The 25,284-nt window shown below is 34.2% G+C and overlaps 2 protein-coding genes across 2 annotated transcripts; one reads left to right on the top strand and one right to left on the bottom strand.

Annotated features, from left to right (window-relative positions):
• Positions 1-5,860: 5,860 nt before the first annotated feature.
• On the top strand, positions 5,861-6,865 carry LOC131615081 (uncharacterized). Its single transcript, XM_058886590.1, has one exon. It carries the CDS (start codon positions 5,861-5,863, stop codon positions 6,863-6,865), a length of 1,005 nt encoding a protein of 334 aa, XP_058742573.1.
• Positions 6,866-14,921: 8,056 nt separating this feature from the next.
• LOC131615082 (BTB/POZ domain-containing protein POB1-like) lies at positions 14,922-18,273 on the bottom strand. The gene is made up of 6 exons (XM_058886591.1): positions 18,066-18,273; positions 17,247-17,345; positions 16,760-16,884; positions 16,619-16,682; positions 15,997-16,276; positions 14,922-15,747 (listed from the first exon to the last, which is right to left on the bottom strand). The coding sequence occupies exons 1-6, from the start codon at positions 18,271-18,273 to the stop codon at positions 14,922-14,924; spliced, it is 1,602 nt and encodes a 533-aa protein (XP_058742574.1).
• Positions 18,274-25,284: the final 7,011 nt, after the last annotated feature.

The following is a 25,284-nucleotide window of genomic DNA, read 5'->3' on the forward strand; positions in this document are numbered from 1 at the left end:
CTTCCGATTTTAGGAAAAGCCATGGAAAGCTTTTGCCTATCTTGAACACTCATGTTGATGAAGGACTTCTCAAAACTCTGGTTCAATTCTATGATCCCGTCTACCGGTGTTTCACCTTTCCAGACTATCAGTTGGTACCAACCTTGGAAGAATATGCCAATCTTTTGGGTATTCCCGTGTCTGACAAAATACCTTTCAATGGTTTAGAAGCCATTCCTTAGTCACCAGTCATTGCAGCAAGTATCCACTTGAAGAAATCTGAAGTAGAGAGTAATTGGACTACCAAAGGAAACCTTCCGGGTTTGACTTCGCAGTTTCTAATAAAGAAAGCCTTTGATTTCATTGAAACTGGTAGCATGATAGCTTTTGAAGCTGTACTAGCCTTGCTCATCTATGGGTTGGTTCTGTTTCCCAACATCAACGACTTTGTTGATATCAACGCCATAAAGATCTTTCTAATTGGAAATCCTGTTCCGACTTTGCTTGGTGACATGTATTTCTCTGTCCATCATAGGAACCGCCAAGGTGGTGGAATCATTGTATGTTGTGCACCTCTTTTGTACAAATGGATTGTTTCACACTTACCTGAGTCTCCTACTTTCACGGAAAACCGAGAAGGTTTGCGTTGGTCTCAAAGGCTTATGTCTCTTACTAATAATGATATTCATTGGTATACCTTGGCTCGCTGCGGTACATAAACCATTGATAGTTGTGGAGAGTTCGCCAACGTACCCCTCATTGGTACACAAGGAGGAATTAACTACAATCCAGTCCAAGCCCGACGACAGCTCAGGTATGCAAATTCAGTTAAACCTGTTGGTCTTGCAGTGGAAAGCTACTTCTACCAAGAAGGAGAGGATCCTCAGAGGTTGAAGACAAGAATGGTGAAGGCTTGGTACGACGTCCGAAGAAAAGAAAAAGGTGGGATAAGAAATTGCATTGCCACGAACGCCTACACCTGCTGGGTAAAGAAAAGAGCAAAGGAGTTTCAAATGCCTTATGATTATGAAAAACCCATGTTCCCTGCAGTATCTCAATTGCCCGACATTCCCACTATAGAAGAATACCAAGAGACTTTAGCCAAGATGAGGTTAGAAAAAGACGCTTGGGAAGAAAAGTTTCGAAGAACTGATGTGGAAAACAAAAAGTTGAAGAAACGAGTGAAAGATCACGAAGAAACTCTCTATTATCAAGATGGATGGCTCATGAGTAAAGATGATACGATCCGTCGGAAAGACGCCGCAATCAGGAGGTACATCAAAGAAAGCAAGAAAAATCTTGAAGCCTCGACAAGCAACGCTCCGATACCTGACAATTGGAAGAATGTTGTTGACAAGCTGAGGGCTGAAAAGGCCGAATTGAAAGCTTACTATGGAAAAGAAATCATGAAGCTCAAGCTGCATAATGCATTTGGTTCTTCGTCTGATGAAGATGCTTAGGATTTGTTTAGATTTTCATTTATCATTTGCTTCTGTAAGGAGCTACGCTCCAATGTTGTAACATTTTCCTATTATTTCAATAAAAGAATAGTTTGTGTTCAAATGTTTGCAAGGAAATAATCTTTAAAATGTTTGGAAAAATCATAAATTTATTTTTGCATACATCATTCTGCATATCGAGTCTGTTGTATAGAGTCTCATCTTTTGGATCTTTCTCCAATAGATCGTCAATCTGTCGCGTCTCAAAGTTTCTCGACCGCGCTCGCAATCAGATCACAGATACAATACTCGTTCAAACAGAAGAAGAGTAATGGAACACTCCGAATAAGAGAATATTGAGCTTCGTGGTACAGTGACCACCCTTCAGGAAAAATTGGAAAGTCTCACTACTCTGGTTGACTCTTTAATGGCCGCACAGAATCAGCAGCCACCACCCAACAGTCAAGCAACAGTAACATCTGAGGTCACTACTCCAGTTTCTACAGTTGCATTCGGTATTCCATCTTTCTCCATGCCAGAAGGTTGGGGCACGCCTTTCAGCTTTGGTACAGGTTTCCGCCATAATTTCTCTGGGGTTTAAACAGCTACAACTGAAGCACCTGCCACGCAAGGTTCGGCGTTTATTCCACATTCAGGGGTAACTTTTTCCCAAATCACTATGGCACTTTCTCAACCCACTATGAAAGTTCCGACCCCTACGGTTCACACTGTTCCTTATGATGGCAATGAGATTTATCATGATCAAGGTGATAGCACAAATCAGCGTAATCTTGTGGGAGATCTCCAAGAACAGTTCAACAAGATTCAATTGGAAGTCAAGGCTATTCGTGGAAAAGATTTGTTTGGAAAGAATGCCCAGGAGCTATGTTTGGTTCCAAGTGTACAAATACCAGCTAAATTCAAGGTCCCTGACTTTGAAAAGTACAAAGGAAGTTCTTGTCCACAAAGCCATCTTGTGATGTATGCCAGAAAGATGTCTACTTATGCAGATAATCATCAGTTGCTGATCCATTACTTTCAAGACAGTTTGACTGGTGCCGCACTGAAGTGGTATACACAGGATTGGATAGCACCAATATTCGAACTTTCAACGACCTAGGCGAGGCATTTGTCCGACAATACAAATACAACTCGGATATGGCTCCAGACAGAGATCAACTCCGGTCCATGGCTCAAAAAGACCATGAAGCTTTCAAAGAGTATGCCCAACGATGGAGAGAAACTGCTGCTCAGATTAATCCACCGTTAAAAGAGAAAGAGATGACAAAGATCTTCTTGAATACTCTTGGCCCGTTTTATTATGAACGCATGATTGCTAGTGCTCCAAGTGATTTCACCGAAATGGTAAACATGGGGATGCGTCTAGAAGAAGGAGTCCGAACCGGACGTCTAACTAAAGAAGGTGGATCTTCAAGCGGAACCAAAAAGTTCGGGGGTGGTTTCCAAAAGAAGAAAGAACAAAGTGTTGACATGGTATCCCAAGGAAAGCCAAAAGGAAACGTTAATCGTCAACAACAGATTGCTGCCATTGCGCCAGTCGGTAATACAGCACCGAATCCGGGATTTACCCCGCAGTTTCAACAACAACAGCCTCGACAACAGGCTCAACAGTTTAACAACAATCAGAATCGTGTGCAAAGAGCTCCACAGTTTGATCCGATTCCAATGACCTACACAGAATTGTATCCTGCCTTGGTTGAAAAAGGTCTCGTTCAAACTAGAGCACCACCACCAGTACCTGAGAAACTCCCATGGTGGTACAAAGCTGAGGTCTCATGCCCTTATCATCAAGGAGCGCCTGGCCATGATCTTGAGCATTGCATAGCTTTGAAATATGAAGTTCAGAGGTTGGTTAGATCTAATCTTCTCTCTTTCAGAAATTTGAATCCAAATGTGCAAGTAAATCCGCTGCCCAATCATGGAGGGCATGTTGTAAACATGGTGTATGGATGTCCTGGTCCATACCGAGTCTATAATATCAATTTCTCAAGAGCAGATTTGGTACAAATGCACGCCACTCTCTGTCGAGGGCAGAATTTTCGCCAGCATCAATATGGTTCCTGTAGTATATGTTGTGTAGATCCTCACGGATGTTCGATTGTGAGAAGAGATCTTCAAGTTCTGTTAGATAATGGTACTATTCAGATCTACAGAAATAGGAATGAAGATGAAGTTAACATGATAGGATGTTATCCGCATGAGCTTTTAGTCTCAGATATCAACTCGGAAATGCCTAAAGTTAACGTCATCGTTCCTCATTTCAACATGCCTGAGCGCATGGAAGTTACTTACAACAAGCCAAAGGTTCCTATTGCTCCTTTGATCATTTGTCTACCTGGACCTGTTCCTTATGACTCTGACAAGGCAGTTCCATACAACTACAATGTAACAATGATAAATGATGGACAAGAAGTTCCTTTACCTACTCTTTCATCTGTCGTAAACATCGCTGATGTAAGTCGAGTAACAAGAAGTGGACGTGTGTATACTCCATTACCTCCAAAACAGCCTGTTGCTCCTGCAACCATGCAAAATCCTGTCGATACACCAGTGGGGAATCCTGAGGAAACTCCTGTCAGTAATACAAACACTGATGTTGGCCAATCCAGTGGAACCAATGTCAATCCAGATTTCGATGAAATTTTGAAGCTTATCAAAAGAAGTGAATACAAGATTGTGGATCAGCTTATGCAGACTCTTTCAAAGATCTCAATACAAGATTGTGAATACAAGATTGTGGATCAGATTATTTGCTTTTATTTACTTTTCACGCATTTACTTTTCGTACCCAATCATGAAACTTAGAACGCGAGAACATTGAACGACAGTTTTTCTCTACCAATCTCTGTGGACTACGATACGATATAACATATATCACCGTGTAATAATAAACCTATTACTTTTTGCTTGCCGCTTTACCGCTCCAACACTTACTCAACATCATTTATGAACCATGTTTTAGAAAAATTAATGTCAATCACAAAATCTTGGAACTAACAATCTTCTATATCTTCGTAGGCTTCTAATGTATGTTGATTAAAGCATGTTGTAGAAGGATCATAACTTGAGTCTTCTTAACCTAAGTCTTGGAGTCTTCAAAACTTCTCCACCAGAACCTTGTCTTCAGAGTCTTCAGCACTTGGTCTTCAGAAGTAATGTCTTCAGCTCTTCAAAACTTGTTTAGTAGAACATTGTCTTCAGCATCATCGGAACTCGGAACAACAGAAGCAAAGCTTTAGAAGGCCTTAAAAGATTCCTTGCAGAGTCACGATCAAAAGTTCTTGTACTAACGTTCCTTAGAACCATTGCATAAAAATCATTCTAGAATCTTGACTTAACTTTGTAACACACCAAAGGTATTCTTTCAGAGTGTTGAGTTCATAACATGATAACGTCACACGCCTTCTTACTATAGTTATAACCTGTTTAGCAAAAGCTATACACTAGACATAAACCATTAGAGTACACAATTATTCTCTAAGATACCATGTAAAGTTATCATCAAAACTCAAGGTCAAGTGCATAATCAATCTTATTCTTACATCATACACCATTTTGTTTTCATTTTCATGCTAGAACTCCTCCAACACATATAAATACCATATTCCCTCAAAACCTTCACAATGTTAGAAAACACTCACTTCTAATATTGATTTGAAAACTCACAACCCACTTACTCTCTCATACTTTCAAAAGAGTTTTGAATGTTTCTTGAATACTTGCAAATAATTTATTTCAACTTCTATCTCTTTCTTTTTCCATTGTCACATGGATCCTAATCTCATCTATGGAGATCATTGATTGTTGAGGAGATTAAGTTATTGAATTTAACATTTTTTTTAAGATTAGTTTAAGATTTCAGAGGTTCGCAAGGTGTGTGGTCTTATGGGTGGTTTTGAAAATTCCAATGGAAAAAAGAAGGTTCTTATATTCAAGTTCATCTTGGTAGTGTAGTGTGGAAACCTATAGATAAGGTGGGAGTTCTTCCCAATCTTCTAACAGACCATCGCTCAAGATATAGGTAGGAATATTCAAGGCGATTTTGTGTAAATATTTCGCAATAATTTAGTTTGGATATTATGTACAAATCTAGGGATCCAGATATAAGATTTTTATATTTTCAGTGTTATTTAAATATTGTGATTGTACTAAAACTCGTGTAATTTGTCACAAATAATATTGGAAGACCAACATTTTCAATGGACAACCATCAGAGAGAGGATGAATGTCTTAATTGCTTAAAACAGGTTACACCATAAAATGATGTAAAGCTGCAAGTCAAAATCTTCGAGAGAGTTAGTCAAGGTTCTCGATTGTATGTGGTGTCTTGAAGAACAGCAGGCATCAAATATAGCAATAGCGAAAACGCTGATAAACGAACTAGATTTTTCTCAAGCACAAGAAAAAGAGTTAGGCAGATAATGGAGAGCTTAATGAAGCAAATAATAGAAGACATGCGTGTTAATGAAATCAAAGAGCTTGATATGATCAAAGTCGTAATTCAATCTGTCAAGAAAGAGATTGAAGACGAAAGGAGGTTAAGAAAGAGTTCAGAAAGCCGATATCAGAGCCTTGCCAGGGAGCTTTCGGAAGTGAAGTCTTTGTTCTGTTGTAGTTTGAGAGATCTCGAAAGAGAGAAAAGAACAAGTATCCTTTTGGAAAATTTGTGCGACGATTTTGTTGTAGGAGTAAAAGATTATGAACATGAAGTACGTTCTATAACGCACAATGCGAATAAAAACCACATCGAAAACAAAAGTAGCATTGATAGACTAATACTTCATATTTCAGAAGCTTGGCTTGACGAGCGCACGCAAATGAAACTACTTCATGACAGTCACAATGGTAATGATCTCCAACAGACACATTTAATTATCGATAAATTACACGTCGATATTGAAACATTTCTTCGAGCAAAGCAATCTATCGACTCAAGTAAATATAGTAACTCCTCCACTAAGAAGGTCAAGGAAATTTACCCTTGCCTACATTCATTGGATTCCTTTAAACTAAAGGAAACAATAACTTCACCTCATAATTTTTCTAAGAAAGCTTCCGTTGGTACCGACATTGTTGAAGAGAAAATGAATGCTGAAAAAGGACTTACCAAACTCAAAAACATGCCATGTGAGACAGAACAAGGTCTACCAGAAAGTGATAAATGCAGGACAAAGAGAATTTATTTAAGTCAGAGCCTAGTTGGAAACAGTTCCATTTCATCAGATGGTGATAAGGTGTATCCTGAGAGTATTTGCAGGGAAGATTCATGTGTTCATTCAGCAGTTAATGTTAAGGGAAGTCCTGTAAAACAGTGGAAAACAACATTGGCTAGGGAAGTAAAAGACAATATATTTATGGCAAAATTGATTGAAGCATGGTTAGAGGAACATAAGTCTCAGTTAAAGACTAGAAAATTCTCTTTTTGATCAAGTAAACTAGTTTTTTTTTATGAGGGCAATTGTAGAAATAACCTTTTTGTAGAAGAGAATTTTATTGTAATTTTACATGGTTAGATGGATGAAGATCAGAGTTATATTCATTATCTCTCAAGAGAAATTGATCAAAAATGAATTAGTAATTTTATACACACATATATATTGGTTTGGTTATATGAATGTTAACAAGGCAGCATCTAACATAGAATACATGGACTCTTTTTCTCGAAGGAGCAGGGTATTTCTCATGCGAATGCTCTTCCAACCGTCCAAGATCAATCGGACGGCCAACCGTATCTTACGCCTTGTCACGCGCACTCAGTTGCCAACCACTTGTATTATTTAAAGAGAAAGTCATCAAATGCTTCTTCATTCAAACTCTATTTTTTTGTTCACTTGTTTATTGACTTCAACGTAGAAGTGATAGCTTTGATAGCTTTGTAGGTTAATCATCTCTTCACCACCGCAATGAATTGTGAATCTACTATTTCCAATCAATTCTATTTACGGAACATTTTTGTTGGGCTATTCCCTCTTATTTGTAGTGACTCATTTGTTGTTACTCAACAAAGAGAATTATGTCTTTCATTCATTGTGTGAGAGAAACAACAAGAAAAATTAGAGAGTAAACATTATTTTCGCAACTCCATTTTTTTTTTAAATAAGCGATGGAATTATAAGGAGCAAAAGGGATGCTCCAACCCGAAACAAAACGGAAAGCTCCTACCTCTCAAAACACTCAAGAGGTAGAATATTCCAATAGTAGTAATTACAAAGATTCACCTTCTTATAAGAGTTACAAAGCCAATACCATGAATTTGAAACTATCTCCGACATACATTCGGAAAAACTAAAAGATTCTTGCTTAAAAATCACCGCATTACGCTTTAGCCATATAGACCAAACCGTAGCAAGCCAAACTATTGCCACTATCGCCCTCTTATTCAAGCAAAAGATTTTATCACAATTTAGGAAGAAAGCCACAAAATCCATTTTAACACAGAGCAGTTCTACGAAATTGGAATTTGCACAAAATCCAACGGTCGGATCGTCCTAAAATTTTTACACAGTATTCATGACTCATAGGAGCAAATTTTGAACGGTGGAGATTGAATTATGATCTTTGTAAGTTAGTCTGTCAGTCAATCTTTGAGGTCAGAATTTCTTGGTGTTTTTTGGATTATTTTGTCTCTCTTTTTGTTCTTGTTGTATTCAAAGATTGATTGCACATCTTGATGATGTTTATGTATCCCTCTAACTAGTGTTAGAGAGAATCTTACTTATATCTTTTGTTGATTAGAGTGGAGATTTTAACTGGCCTACGGATCCCATGGTGTTTTACTTATAGTTAACAGAGTTTTTCCAAACTAAAATTATGTTGTGTTGTTTGTTGTATTTTTTTTTTTTTTGTTAATTGTTTTTAAGTTGCTTGTGATAGTTAGGAGAGTTTGTGTTGTTGAATTATTGTGATTTCCTTCCAACAATTTGCTTCATTATTTCAAATATATTTTACATTCTACCTTATATTTATTTCAAATATATTTTACATTGTGAGATTTTGGATCGAACTCTAGTATGGCCGAAGGGTAGCTTCTTGGTTCGACAGGGTTAAGCATGAAGTCGAAGGTTGTTCACATGCTTGTGTCGAAGATGCTAGGTTGTTAGCATGTTAAATTAGGTTTTAGTGTTTAAACCCTAATTTGTTAAGTTAGCTTGTTTATTAAGTTGACTTGTGTAATGGGCCTTGTGGAAAAAGCCCATTAGTTAGTATGTTAGGTTTTATTATAAATAGCATACTAGTCTCTCATCATTGCTAAGCTGCAAATCCTAATTTAGGGTGAGAGAGGTTATTTGTTATTCTTGTAAACTTGTAATCTTGTTTTAAGAGAAAGTAAAAGAATAGCAGTTATAACCAATTCTTGTGTTCTTATTCTCTTCCCTAATTCCCTATTATACTTTGTTATTGGTATCGTTTTTCACAACAAATTGGTGCGGTGAGCGTGGAGAAGATGCCGTCAACAAAGTATGAGATTGAAAAGTTCACCGGAGTGAATGATTTCGGTCTGTGGCGCTTGAAGATGAAAGCCCTACTGGTTCAGCAGGGTTGTTTGGAAGCGTTGAAGGGAGAGGCAGCCATGAATGCTGCATTAACGGCAGCGGAGAAGACGGCTATGATTGAGAAGGCACACAGCGCAATTTTGTTGAGCCTTGGTGATAAGGTTCTCAGGCAGGTATCAAAGGAGACGACGGCATCAGGGTTATGGGTGAAACTTGAAAGTTTGTATATGACCAAATCGCTGGTAAATCGACTCTACCTGAAGCAAGCTTTGTATTCATTCAAGATGATTGAAGACAAAGTATTGGCTGAGCAGTTGGATATGTTCAACAAGCTGATTCTTGATCTTGAAAATATTGATGTGAAGATCGATGATGAAGATCAAGCGCTGTTACTATTGTGTTCTTTGCCTCGATCACATGCTCACTTCAAAGAAACTCTCTTGTATGGAAGGGAGTCCCTGACGTTTGAAGAAGTTCAATCAGCCTTGTACTCTAAGGACTTGAATGAACGAAAGGAGCATAAACCTTCGACTGTTGGCGAAGGTTTGGCCGTTAAAGGAAAACTCTTACGAAAGGATGGTAAGTTCGACAAGAAGAAAGGCAAAAGTCAGTCGAAGTCTTACAGTGGCGAAGCATCTGGCATTCGATGCTATCATTGTAAGAAGGAGGGTCACACAAGAAAGGTGTGCCCTGAACGCCTGAAAGATCATGGAGGTAAGGATAATGGCAATGCAGCCATTGTTCAAGATGATTTTGAATCATCTGATGTTCTTGTAGTTTCAAGCAGTGACTCGAGAAGAGAGTGGATTATGGATTCAGGGTGCACTTGGCACATGACTCCAAACAAAGACTTGTTCGAGGAATTATGTGATCAAGATGGTGGATCAGTATTGCTGGGAAACAACAAGGCTTGCAAGATTGCAGGTATTGGATCTGTTAGATTCAAGCTCCATGATGAGTCAATAAGGTTGTTGACTGAAGTCAGGTATGTTCCTGATTTGAAGAGAAATCTGCTTTCTCTTGGTGAATTCGACAAGAAAGGATATGTTTTCCAAGGAGAGAAAAGTATCCTAAGAGTCATGAAGGGTTCGAAGGAAGTCTTGAGAGGCGTGAAGAAACAAGGCTTGTATACCCTTGAGGCTGAAGTTGTAAGTGGTTCGACAAATGTTGCATCCACGAAACCTTTGTCGAAAACTGAAATCTGGCACATGAGATTGGGCCATGTCAGTGAAAGGGGTCTGGTCGAATTAGGGAAACAAAATCTGCTTGGTGGAGACAAAGTCGAAAAGCTGAAGTTTTGTGAACCCTGTGTACTTGGAAAATCTTGCAGAGTGAAGTTCAACAAAGGCAAATCAAGAACACATGGATCCCTTGATTACATCCATGCTGATCTTTGGGGGCCTGCAAGGTGTGCATCACATTCAGGAGCAAGGTATTTTCTATCCATAGTAGATGATTATTCCAGAAAACTATGGGTATTCATTCAGAAGACTAAGGATGAAACTTTTGAGAATTTCAAAAGTTGGAAGACTCTGGTTGAAAATCAGACTGGCAGAAAGGTCAAGAGGTTGAGAACCGACAATGGCCTTGAATTTTGCAATGAGGCATTCGACAGTTTTTGTGCTGCCTCTGGTATTGCAAGGCATAGAACTACTGCAGGTACTCCACAGCAAAATGGTTTGGCTGAAAGGTTTAATCGAACTATTTTGGAGAGAGTCAGATGCATGTTGACTAGTGCGGGGTTAACAAAGGTGTTCTGGGCTGAGGCTGTTTCGACAGCAACATATCTGATAAACAGATGTCCTTCGACAGCGTTAGATATGAAGACACCTGAAGAAGTTTGGTCGGGACATCCACCAGATCTCGACAAACTGAGAGTATTTGGCTGCGTAGCCTATGCTCACATTAGGCAAGACAAGGTCGAACCTAGAGCTCTGAAATGCATGTTCATGGGATACCCTGAAGGAGTCAAAGCTTATAGGCTATGGTGCCTAGAGCCAGGTCACAGGAGGTGTATCACCAGTCGAGATGTAGTTTTCAATGAAGCTGAAATGGCTTTTAAGAAAACTGATGATGATGATCGAAGTGCAGAAGAGCTGGAACAGGTAGAGATTCCTGTTGAGGTGGAGCATGTTGATGCTGAATTGCATATCCCAGATGAAGTCGAAGAAGAAGCAGAAGATGCTGAAGTTGAGGAAACTGACGATGACTACCTATTGTCGAGAGATAGATCGAGAAGAGTCATCAAGCCACCTCAGAGACTTGGATATGCAGATCTTATAGCTTATGCCTTAATCTCTGCAAGTGAGGTTCTAGACGAAGAACCTAGAGACTATAAGGAAGTTATGAGGAGTCGAAATAAGACTGAATGGCTGAAGGCCATGGATGATAAGATGAAATCTCTTCATGATAATCATACTTGGGAACTGATCAAGAAACCTGTTGGGGCAAGGTTAGTCAGCTGTAAATGGATTTTCAAAGTTAAGGAAGGAATTGAAGGAGTGACGTCGAAAAGATACAAGGCAAGGTTAGTTGCAAGGGGTTTCACTCAGAAAGAAGGTGTCGACTTCAATGATGTGTTTTCTCCTGTTGTGAAGCATAGGTCCATTCGAATGTTGCTTGCCATGGTGGCACAGTTCGATCTTGAACTGGAACAGATGGATGTGAAGACTGCGTTCTTGTATGGTGATTTAGATGAAACGATCCTGATGAGGCAACCTGAAGGGTATGTCGAAAAAGGGAAGGAAGATTATGTGTGCAAGTTAAAGAGATCTTTGTATGGGCTGAAACAATCTCCTCGACAGTGGAATAGGAGATTCGACAAGTTCATGGCACGCATAAGTTTCATTAGAAGTCAGTTCGACCACTGTGTTTACTTCAGATTTCGACCTGGTAATTCATTTGTTATTTTGTTGCTTTATGTGGATGATATTCTCATAGCAAGCAACAATGTCGAAGATGTGATGAGGGTGAAGGCTGAACTTAATAAGGAGTTCGATATGAAGGATCTGGGAGCTGCTTCCAGGATTCTTGGAATTGACATTCGAAGAGATAGAAAGAAGTCGAAGTTATGCCTATCTCAAGAGGCATATCTACGGAAGATTCTTGAAAAGTTTGGTATGTCGAATTCGAAGCCAGTTGTGACTCCAACAAACCCTCAATTCAAGCTGAGTATTGATCAGTGTCCCAGTACTGATGTGGAAAGAGCCTATATGAATAGCATCCCATATGCTAATATAGTTGGTTCTTTGATGTATGCTATGGTTTGTACTAGACCCGACATAGCATACGCAGTAAGTCTTGTAAGCAGGTACATGGCGAATCCTGGAAAGGCTCACTGGCAAGCATTGAAGTGGATTTTAAGGTACATAAATGGGTCTCTGAATAGAGTCCTAATTTATGGTGGAGCCTTGGGTGAAGATGGTAAAGCAGTAATCGAAGGATATGTCGACTCTGATTATGCAGGTTGTATGGATTCCAGGAAATCTATTTCTGGATATGTTTTCACTATGTTTGGCACAGCAATTAGTTGGAAAGCAACACTTCAGAAGGTTGTTGCTCTATCAACCACTGAAGCGGAGTACATTGCATTAACTGAAGCTGTGAAAGAAGCATTGTGGCTTGAAGGTTTTGCGAAGGAGCTGAAACTTCAAGGTCGAGGTATCACTGTTAAATGTGATAGTCAAAGTGCAATACACCTGTCGAAGAATTCAGCCTATCATGAGCGAACTAAGCACATTGATGTGAGGCTGCATTTCGTCAGAGGAGTAATCGAGCGTGGAGAAGTCCAAGTGCTGAAGGTTTCGACTGAAGACAATGCTGCTGATATGATCACCAAGACATTGTCGAGTTGCAAGTTTTTCCACTGTATGCAGTTGATAAAGCTGCATGAAGAAAGCTAGTCTGTTCCTTGACGTTGTAGAGTTAGGTCCAAGGTGGAGATTTGTGAGATTTTGGATCGAACTCTAGTATGGCCGAAGGGTAGCTTCTTGGTTCGACAGGGTTAAGCATGAAGTCGAAGGTTGTTCACATGCTTGTGTCGAAGATGCTAGGTTGTTAGCATGTTAAATTAGGTTTTAGTGTTTAAACCCTAATTTGTTAAGTTAGCTTGTTTATTAAGTTGACTTGTGTAATGGGCCTTGTGGAAAAAGCCCATTAGTTAGTATGTTAGGTTTTATTATAAATAGCATACTAGTCTCTCATCATTGCTAAGCTGCAAATCCTAATTTAGGGTGAGAGAGGTTATTTGTTATTCTTTAAACTTGTAATCTTGTTTTAAGAGAAAGTAAAAGAATAGCAGTTATAACCAATTCTTGTGTTCTTATTCTCTTCCCTAATTCCCTATTATACTTTGTTATTGGTATCGTTTTTCACAACATACATTGTACCTTATATTTAGTAGGTATATAGTTTTTTAATTAATAATTTTTAACAAAGTGATATTAGTTTTCTGTCAATTTTATTCAACTTTAAAATAGAGTTTCTTAGTTAATAATTTCTATTTTAAAATTTTATTTTCTAAATTATTTTATTTTCCAATTATCATTTTAAAATAGAGTTTCTTAGTTAATAATTTCTAAAATATAGTTATTAATTATAAGTTGTAATTATAATAGATTTTATATCAATTATTTTCAATTAATTTAGGATTGCTTTTATGAATCTTGTTTTTATTTTTAATATTATGTTTTCAAATATTACTTTTAGTATTATGTTCTAATGTACTTACTTGTTCACGAACCTCCATCACAAACATTTTTGTTTTTCTTTGTATTAGGATTAACTATTCTGCTCTAAAGATCCATTGAAAACTTTTATGCTATATTAAATAATTACATTCAATTCTAATCAAACTAACTTAATAAAAAAAATCTGAACAAAATTAATTTCATTTCAAATTCAACTTTAACCAAACAAAAACAAATACAAATGTTAAAAAACTGAATTCATTGATCCCAATTTATTATTGTATAAATTATAAAAATATAGTTCATCATAGATAAATAAGTTATATATTATTGATTGGAATTAGTCAGAAGTATAAAATATAAATTTAAGAGCGTGATAAAAAATTGTATGAAAAATATGAAATAATAAAAAATTATTTAATATGATAAATAAATAAATATAATATATAATATTACATATATATATATATATATATATATATATATATATATATATATATATATATATATATATATATATATATATATATATATATATATATATATATATATATATAAGCTTTTTTAATTAAAATTATTTTATTCATTAATCATCATAGTTTCTCATTTTGTAATTTATAATGCAACTTCTGTGAGTTTAACCACTAAAACTATTAATTTATTATTGTATTATAAGAAAATAATGAGAGTGATATTTGTAAATCAGCTCCAACTCGTATGAATTTTACCACTGAAATTTACTATTTTCACAAGTTTCTATCACCACAATACCTTTTTTATTTTAATCAATAAAATATTTATAAATATTTATAGTTATTAGTGATATTTATAAATATTTATAATTTTCGAACATATTGGATTTATTATATTGATGATTTGCTACCTTATTTATTTTTAAATATTTTTATTTATTAGTAATTTTATAATAACAATTACATATTTTTAAAAATGCAGGGTCCCATATTTATAGGGACTAAAAACATATTTAACCCTAAATATTAACCTTCAATTCTAAATCAAACTCACTTAATAAAAAAAATCTGAACAAAATTAATTTCATTTCAAACTCAACTTTAACCAAACAAAAACAAATACAAATGTTACAAAATTAAATTCGTTGATCCCAATATTCATACAAACACAAGTTTTGTAGGACATTTTGATTGCAGGACATTTTAGACGTTGAACTATGCTTCACTAGCTACCATGTACTATTGAAACATATTACAACTAAATATTACATAAGGTTAAAAAGAAATAAGAAAAGTGCTACAAAATACCAGAGCTGCCAAACTACAGGACTATTGAAATTCTGCTTGCTTCTTGATTGTTAGCTCTGCTCTAAAATATAGAAAGTCGTTAATAAATAGGAGGCTATCCTCCGCCATGAATGATGTCCATGGTGTAGCAAAAAAGTTCTTGTAACCGACTGCATTTCCTCCGCTAAATATAAAGTTGCCTTTATACTTTCTGATATATTCTAAGGTTGGCCTCGACCGAATAGCAAATTCATAGTCAACACTGAAGTTGGCAGAGCCAATCTCCTGCATGCCAAAGAACAAGCCAAAGCAATGGTAGAAGCGATACGGGTCCATATTGCATTGCGCTGATAAGAAAAACCTCTGACCGCCTAAATGGAAGGGTTGTGAACAAACGCGACCAGAGGGGAACAAGTTGGCACACTCCTCCCGTTTTAGGTCAAAGTAGACCACACACTGTTGATGTGGATGTTCGAATTCCACAACTTTAATAGGGCGGTACATGTATGAGCGCTCAATGAAGAGGTGGCTAGTGGAAGCAAATTCCGCAGCTAGTATCTTTTGCTGGTGTGGTGCCTCAGACTTGAAATACAAGGCATCAAATACTACCTTAGAAGTGACTTCATGGTCGAAGTCGTTGCAAGTTTGGACCGTCTTCAGCTTGGAGCAGGTCATGAACGGGAAGCGGATGAAGTGGATAAGATTTGCTCTGAGAATTTTTCTCCTCTCTTCCAGACTAGGGTACTGTGTTTGAGCCCATGTCAGCACGAAGTCGTACACTACATCCTCAGATGCGACTTGAAGCTCATCGCTAGATAACAATGCCATAATCCCAGCAAGTGGCAATTCCATCAGCTCCTCTTGATGCCTGGTCAATAATAAAAATTATTAGCGTTCAAAAAATAGCAACGATTCACTAAATGATTATAAATATATCAACCCTTTCCTAAAAAACATTTGACCTTTGCATTCTTTGATAGTGGATAGAATACAATATAATTTTTTTTCTAATGAGCTTTGCTCAGGGAATATGGCCATTTCTAAAAAAAGTAGGATTAAAATAAGTTTATATTAATCATATGACTAATTTAAACAAAGAGGAAAAAAATAAACATACGTTGTGATGTTCTTGTAACGAGCAACAAGATACTTTTTTGCTGCTATAACCAATGGCCGAGCAGTATTAGACATTCGCACACTCAAAGGAAGCTCTAGGTAGAGCAACGCAAACTCCATTGTCATGGGTACATTCAGCAATCTCCGACTGCAGTACTTGTTGCAGGACGGCACATCAAACTTGTCGGCCGCCATGAAGACGTCCAACAATTTAGGTGGTGAGGTCGCGTTTAGAGAACTGTTGTACATAAAGTTCAAAAGCTCCATGAATGGAGCTTCCTCTGTCTCATGCAAAATAAATCAGCATTAGAAATCAAACTATTGGGAAAACAAATCAGATTAAGCAAGGAAAATACTTAGATGGACACAGCTACACCACCTGGATTTACACACAACCAATCACATATTTTTATTAATTAAATAATAAAACTAAAATTATCTCTCTCCTCCATTATCACAACCACCCTCCATGTTGGCAATTAAAAACGAAATTAAATTTTAAATAAATTTAAATTCTCTCTCTTCTTATTGGTTGTTCCTAAATATATGGATTTAGGTCCGTGTCCATGCAAGAATTGCTCATTAAGCAAACAATCTAAATAGCATTTAATATATGTTAATACCAGATGCATGGATTCTCAGGGTGACGTGCATTTGTCGCGACTCCTTCATCCCGTTAGAGAAGAGCTGGAAAATTACACACATAACTAAGCAAACAAAACCAAAATTATTAAAATAAAACTAAAAGAAATGAAGACATTTACCTTATAGAAGAACATACTCTTCGCAGCCAGGATGGAAGAGTTAATATGTAGTGTTCTCACTTTAAGTACTGGAGAGCAGTCCATGAGAGAATCTGCAACATTTGTGGGATTGACAGTCTCATCATCTATATTAATAATAATCAAACTCAAATCAGTGAGCCGAACTAAAAACTTCAAATTTATTGAAAAGAAATGTTTAGGCTGCAAGCAAAAGAAAATTGTTTTTTAGCTTAAGATCATGTTGCCACATAAGCAATTAAATGAGTGTACTGACACAATTCACAATTATTTTCAAGATTGTGCAATTTCATAGAATATAAATAAGATTATCAAGTCACACAATCGGTGTCAAAAAATTCAAGGTTCTAATAAAGCATGGTCAAACCAACAACAAGATGTCGCTTTAATGACTTGAACCATGGTATTTCTTATAAAAATGATGAAACTGAAAAAATTATGCAAAAGATTTTTTATGTTATCCAAGTACCAGCCATGGATGCTTCAACCATTACATCCACCTCTAAATCCCGAGGCTTACATGCCGCAGAATCGTGTATATCAGGCTGGTCCAACAATAAGTCTTCTACTAAAAATAGGAGAGAGCATGTGTTAGTATGTGAAAAAAGTGTATAAAAATACCAATGCACATAATCATGTTTTATTATTTCTTTGGCTCTTTTCATAATGATGTAAACCAAATCATATTTAACTAGAATCACCAGAATTCACTATTAAAATATTTTAGACATAACACATAATAAAATATAAAGTATTGAAGCAATAATAGACAAAATTCTAAAATCAATGAACATGTCCCAAAAATGAAGCAAATAGACATAACTAAAGCAAATCTGGTGCTATAAAACTCCCACCAATGAAGGACTTTGGGAAGGATCAACGGACCCATTGTAATTTCATTGTAGACATCTCTGCATATGTGAAACATTTATAGGAGGCTGAATCCACAAATTAAACTCGGGAACATGTTATCACACTGCAACAACTCTGATCGTTGAGCCATGGTAAGATTAAATAACACATGACCGGTGCTGCATGGCTCAACATCAACCAAAGTGAACAAAAGATGTATGTCCTCTTAAATAGAAAAAATTAGGATGATTTATCAACCATTTATTGATTGCGGATCTTTACAATAAATGTACATAATTTTTTTCAAACAACCAATGAATATTAGGAAAATAATCAATCTACATGAGGACCCGGTTCCATATACAATTATTTCAGCAACAAGAAAAACAAAAAACACATAGAAGTTAAGAAATTGGAGAAAAATATTAGTGTATACCATTGTCTTTCTGGATGTCCTCCCTTCTCCTTTTGCCGAGGATAGTTTGATTAGCACTAGTGGAGGAACTCTTGACATTAGGGCAAACATCAATAAGTTCCTCTATGATTTCTAGTTGAATGATTCTATCTGAGAAACTAAAATCGTTGAAGGCAAAGCCAAGATCTGTATCCTCAGAATCTCCGTTTCTATAGACATTCAAGTCCATCACGATAAAAGAGACACAAAAGTTTCTTGCAAGGAAGAACAAGAAAAATGAGATATATGAGAAGACAATGGTAATGAAAATAACTCACATGCTCCTCTATTTATACTCAATAAATAATTGAAAAAGAAATTCTAAAAAATAATAAATAAATAAAAATATTATTTTATTTTTATTTTTGTGATTTAATTCATAAAATTTACTGTGTATGTATTCAAAATATTAAACTTGTTTATTGATATACATTTAATTAAAACATTGTTATAGATTATTTCTACAAATAAGGATATTTGTTATTTTTTCCATTTTTATTTTTACGCTACATACAATATTTTTAATCAAATTTTTACAACACAAATAAAGATATTTGTTACTTTTCCGATTTTTATTTGTTAGAATTCTTTGAATATGTACGCTATACACAAATTTACATAACTAGCCGTCTACATGTACAATGCACGAGAATGCAGGGGCGGAGCCAAGGCCCAGCTAGCCTGGGCAGGTGCCCAGGCTCAACCCCTATTTTCTTTGTACTCTCCCCAACTTAATAGTCGATTTTTAGACAAACTCAGGGGCAAAATTAGGACAAAATTAGTAAAAATAGGGTGTGAAAATTAAAACAGATAAATAATCAATGGTGTAAAGTTTTTGCCCAGACTACCTAAAATTCCTGGCTCCGCCACTGCGAGAATGTTCAATAAATCTGTTAAATTAAAAATAAAATACAATTAAATTGAGTCGAATGAGCGATATAAAATATTTTTTTTTTGTAAATTTGCAAATAAATATGAAATTAAAATTATAATAATATAGTATGTATATCAAATAATTTAAGGTTAAATATGTTAGAGGTCCCTAAAAATAACCCAAAAGTCAATTTTAGTCCTTATAAAATTTTCTTTCAAAGAATGGTCCTCCTAAAATTTTCCGTCCCCAATTTTAGTCTCTGTCGTCTATTTGCTCTAACGGAAGCTTGTGTCATGCCACGTCATCTATAGTCAAAATTTTAGTTGACTATAAAAAAGTCATTAGATTGTGGGGGTTATAAACCTCCCTAAATTTCTTCTATTTAATCATTTTAAGTGACATATGCAGGAGTGAGAAAAAAATGAACATGAAATGAGCATTTTCATTGGTTCTATTTCACTTTTTGCTTGAAACAACAATATAGTCGGCTACTGTAAAGTTTGAAATGATTAATGATGATTTATTATATACGAAAGTGAGGAATCTAGTGATTATTGGAAAAACTAGTATGCAAGTCAATTCTTAAAAGTTCATTGTGAATGAGGTATGATTTACATATCAAAGTTTGTTAATGAAATCCTGTGGATTTATTGGATGTTCATTTTGTAACTCAAAGTTGGTTGGTTACTTAAAATTGTGTTATTAGAACATTATTTGTTAATGAATGCATGCACCACACATTCATGTGTGAACATTATTGTGTTATTAGAACATTATTTGATAATGGATGCCTTACACAATACCAAAAATACATTATTATTATTATTATTATTATTATTATTATTATTATTATTATTATTTATGTTGATTTCATGCACATCATGTTGTTTATGATGCTAACAATTTCATTCATATATATATATATATATATATATATATATATATATATATATATATATATATATATATATATATATATATATATATATATATATATATATAATATTCTCTTCCTTTTGCCACCACTGGACATGGTGCACTAGTTTGACCAAGTTATAAGATTGACCAAATTATGCTAAAATAGTAATGTTGCAGCTTGACATTTGTTAGTAAAGAGTTGCTTGTTTTTGTTGTTTTAATTTATATGTTTTGAATTACTTATGGATACCTTAACATAGAATAAATGCATGTAACTTTTTGTGCCAGTGATGCTTCTAAAAGCTAATTTAAAAGAAGTTTTTTATGTTTATTTTGAAGTACAATTCATTAAATTGTTTTATAAATGATATCCTCTGTTTACTATTTTATGCAAAGATGCCAAATGCAAATTATTAAATATTTTGAAGAGGTTTAACAATGATTGAGTTTTAGCTTTTGAGTTTCAGTTTTGGGAATTTTCAAAAGAGCAAAAACACAAACACCTTATGTGCATTCTCTTTAACACTACAAATTTATGGTTGACATATTTGAGTAAATTCAAGGAGTTTGATCTCATTTGAGAGTCAGTGAAGGATAAACAACATGGGTTGAATGCGCGGAAGGTTAGAGAGTAAAGGAAGGAACATGGATTTGAGCAACATGGTGAAGGAGAATAAGAAAAGCAAGATGAAAAAAATTGCGGAGGTTTATAACCCCTGAAATCTAATGTATTTTTTTACAATCAAGCAAGGTGTTGACTTTAAGTGACGTGGCGTGCAATGTGGCGTGCTACGTCAGCTTCCGTTAGAGCAAATAGACGGCAAGGATTAAAATTGGGGACGGAAAATTTTAGGAGGACCATTCTTTGAAGGAAAATTTTATAAGGACTAAAATTGAATATTGGGTTATTTATAAGGACGAAAAACATATTTAACCCAATAATTTATCACTATTTACTGTTAATAATTCCACATCAGACAATATATGATGTGAACATCTGCTTATAAGTGGGGGTAATCCTCACCCTACCAATCGGTTTTGTAGGGATTAGTTAGGCCCAACCACATTTCTTAACACGGTATTAGAGCATCGTTTAAGATTTGGTGAGCCACCTATTATTTCTATGCTCCAGTTGTCTAGTCCTGGGCGTGAGGGGGTGTGTTAAGAGTCCCACATCGGATAATATATGACCTGAACATGTGCTTACAAGTGGGGGCAATTCTCACCCTACCAACCGGTTTTGTATGGATGAGTTTGGCCCATCTACATTTCTTAACATTTACGATTGCAAGAATCTATGAAAAAACAACAAAATAAAAATAACTTGTTGGAATTTCATTAGTTAGTATTTTTTGTTGTTGCTATTTGTCACTCTTATGAATTTTAATTTGAATTTGTGTATTATTGGTTTGAATATAATATTATCTCTCGCAACTAACATGTTTTTAATTGAATAAGTATAATCCTTATTCCATTCACTACTACGAATAACGATTTTCATTACGAAGTTTTTACGTCATCTAGAAAAAAATCGAGATTTTATTCTATGGTGTGCCATAGGGTTTAGGGTATATATATATATATATATATATATATATATATATATATATATATATATATATATATATATTTGCTTCGGTTTTTATAAAAACCGAGATGATATACCATTCACAACAAGATTCTAATCCCAACTAATGCACTTTATGTTTTTCTTTGTTAACCACTGTAAAATAAATTATTTAACCCTTTGATTTTTTTTTATAAATCGAGGAATAAAATACTCAAAATTTACTATAAAACACTCGCTGTCAAATGCATCATTTTTTTAGGATAGATTGCAAAACTGAAAAAAAAAATGTTCTTCTACTTTGAACAAAATATTTTTTCAGCTTTTGCAATCCATCTCAAACAATGGTGTTGATGTTGTTAAAGGTTTTGAACAACTACTCCCTCCGGTTCTTTTTAAGTGTCGTTTTAGAAGAATTTTTTTGTTTCCATTTAAGTGTGTTTTATAGTTTAATGTTATAATTTGTCAATTATACCCTTACTTTCTAAATAACTCCACTTCACATTTTCTAAAATATTAATTATTTTCACAATTAGTTACTAGAAAGAGAGAGAAGAAAGAGAAAATAAATGAGGGTATAATATGAAAAATAACTCTAACAATCCACTACCTTGGTTGAAGAACTTTATGCTAAAATGACACTTAAAAAGAAACGGAGGTAGTATGATTTATTCTTAAAGGTCTTTACTGATGGATTGCAAGGGCTGAAAAAACATTTTCCAATTTTTGGAACAAACACGTGATTAGAAGTTGGATGCATTTCAAGCATGCCAATTGTATACGCTAGTGAAAGCAGTGATTGATAGCATCAACAATCAATCTTGGTGAAGGCATGTCTAACATTCAAGACAAATCTCTACCACCTTGTATGGGACCTGTACATGCTGCATTTTTTATATCCTGGGTAAACCATTTTGATATTCTACGAAGATTTGTTGCATACAATGTATATTTGATATTCTGGAAAAACAATGTAACCATTTTTAAAATAAACAAAATCTAACCCATCGATTTTGTTTTAAAACCGAGGGGTTAGAGTAAAATAGCAATTTTTAATAACAAAAATGGTTACATTGTTTACCCAGAATGTTAAAAATACATTGTATACAACAAATATTGTATGAGACCTACTCATGCTGTAATTTTAATATTCTGGGTATGCAATCTGAAATTCTGTGATGATTTGTTTCACACAGTGTATTTTTTATATTCTGGGTAAACAATGTAACCATTTTTGAATTTTTTATTATTATTTTACTCTAACTTCTCGGTTGTTTAAAAAACCGAGATGATAGTCAAGTATTTTTTCACTATTTTTAATCAAAGGCCTTAAACAAATCTTTGTCTTCCATTTAAAGGTTATCAACGCTCAAGAATTCACCATTATCTGCGTGAAACCTAAGGGATGTCCATTATATAAGTTCTCTTACAAAATTGGAAATCTAAATAAAACATATGAAACCTAAGGAAACTTGGAAAAGTTCTCTTCAATGTATTGCAAGAGCAAAAACAAATACATGCAAAATCCATACATGAAAGAGTTTCCCAGTATTTGATGTTGTCCCAAATATCAAAGAATTGAAGAACCAACATACGATCTTTCTGGACAATTAATGTAATATTCTTTGTAAACACTATAACGAGTTTTATTAAAAAAATGTAATATTATGGTAAACACTGTGACGAGATTTATTAAAAAAACTAATGACCTCTTTGTTAAGTCATAATAACCCTTTACATCGCTTAAAAACTAATGACCTCGAAGAAAATTAATGACTTAACACGCAATTTCTGCACTTTTATTATTTATAAAAACTATGGCATTTTTTATCTCTGTTTATCATAAAAACCGATGGGTCATTAGTTTTTTTTTAATAAATCTCGTCATAGTGTTTACCATAATATTACATTTTTTTTAATAAAACTCGTTATAGTGTTACAAAAAATATTACATTAACTATCCATGAAGATCATATGTTGGATCTCAATTCTTTGATATTCTGGACAAGATCAAATACAAGAAAACTCTTTCATATACGGATCTTGCATGTATTTGTTTCTGCTTAAAAAAAGGTAAGATAGTTGAAATTTATAATCAAAATTATTTTTGATACAAATAAAAAATACTTAACTATCATCTCAGCTTTTAAAACAATCGAGGGGTTAGAGTAAAATAATAAATAAAAAAATGTAAAAATGATTATATGGTTTATCCATAATTTTAAAAATACAATGTATGGAACAAATCATCACAGAATATCAGATTTCTTATCCAGAATATTAAAGTTATAACATGAGTAGGTCCCATGCAATATTTGTTGCATACAATGTATTTTTAATATTATGGGTAAACAATATAACTATTTTCGTAACTAGGTATGATCTATATGATAGAATGTTTCAATCCAACAGTTTGTTTTAAAAAATATTTATTTGAAATGAAAATTTTAAGCGAGTGTAACCATTCGAGTGTAATTTGATCTCTCCTCTCTCTAAGGAGGAATCAAATTACACCCGAAAAAGTTACACCACAAGTTACACTCGCTCATAACTTCATTTCAAATAAATATATTTTTAAAATCATCAGTTGGATTGAAATATACTATCATATAGATCATACCTATAAATTTTGAGATTAATCTATGATAATTTGCTATACCATCAAGATATCCAAAGATTCACCTCAAAGTGAACTTTCATATAACGTTAATTTTGACGTAATTCAATGACATATTAAATTATTATAGATTAATCTCAAACTTTATTGATATGATCTATATGATAGTATTTTTCAATCCAACGGTTGATTTTAAAAAATATTTATTTAAAATAAAGTTATGAGCGGGTGTAACTCGTGATGTAACTCTTCGAGTGTAATTTAATCTCTTATATATATATATATATATATATATATATATATATATATATATATATATATATATATATATATATATATATATATATATATATATATATATATACACATATGACATATCCTTTAAGAATGATTCCTTTAAGAATGATGATCTTAAATGAATTTGGACCATTAATGAATGTGAATATATACATACACACACATTTGACATATCCTTTAAGAATGATGATGTTATATGGGAATGAATTTGGACCTTTGAATGTGAATAATAATTAGCATCCATGATAAATTTGATAGAGGAGAGAGAAAGTTTAATGAGAACAAATATGATACATGATTCATTTTAGTGCTATTTTAATTTCACCAATTTATTTTAAATTATAACGGTTCGGATTTATTTTCATATTTTCATCAATTTATATTAATTTTTTTAGTTACCTGCAGATTTTTCTACGGGATTTACTGTCATCTGCGAATTTACCTGCAAAATATCTGCATGTAAATCTGCAGGTAAGTTCGCAGATTAATCCGCAAGTAACTAAAAAAACTTTAAAAAAAATAGGAGGCGCAATGTGGAATGGTGCTTAAATGTAAAACATTCTCAAACATGATTATTGGGGTAATTTTCTTGAAATATGAGTTACTTTATGTTTTTTTTTTTAACTTGGTTATTAAAAAATCCTTATTTTAGAATATTTTTATTTAAAGAAAAAATATAAATACTTTACAATTTTTATTTATTTCTTAATATTACAGTTTGTATTGATTTGTTTGTATTTCCATCTTTATTATTGTGACGTGGAAAGATTCTGACCGGTGTGAAGAAAGAATTTGTGACAAAATTTCAAATTAAACTCATTAAAATAAAGTCATATTTATTTAATTAAAAATGTGCTAGTTGCGAGAAATAATATTAAATATTTAAAATAACACACTAGTTTAATTTGGATTTCATGGAAGCAACAAA

The sequence above is a fragment of the Vicia villosa genome, linkage group LG6 (assembly GCF_029867415.1).
Source record: "Vicia villosa cultivar HV-30 ecotype Madison, WI linkage group LG6, Vvil1.0, whole genome shotgun sequence".
NCBI lineage: Eukaryota > Viridiplantae > Streptophyta > Magnoliopsida > Fabales > Fabaceae > Vicia > Vicia villosa.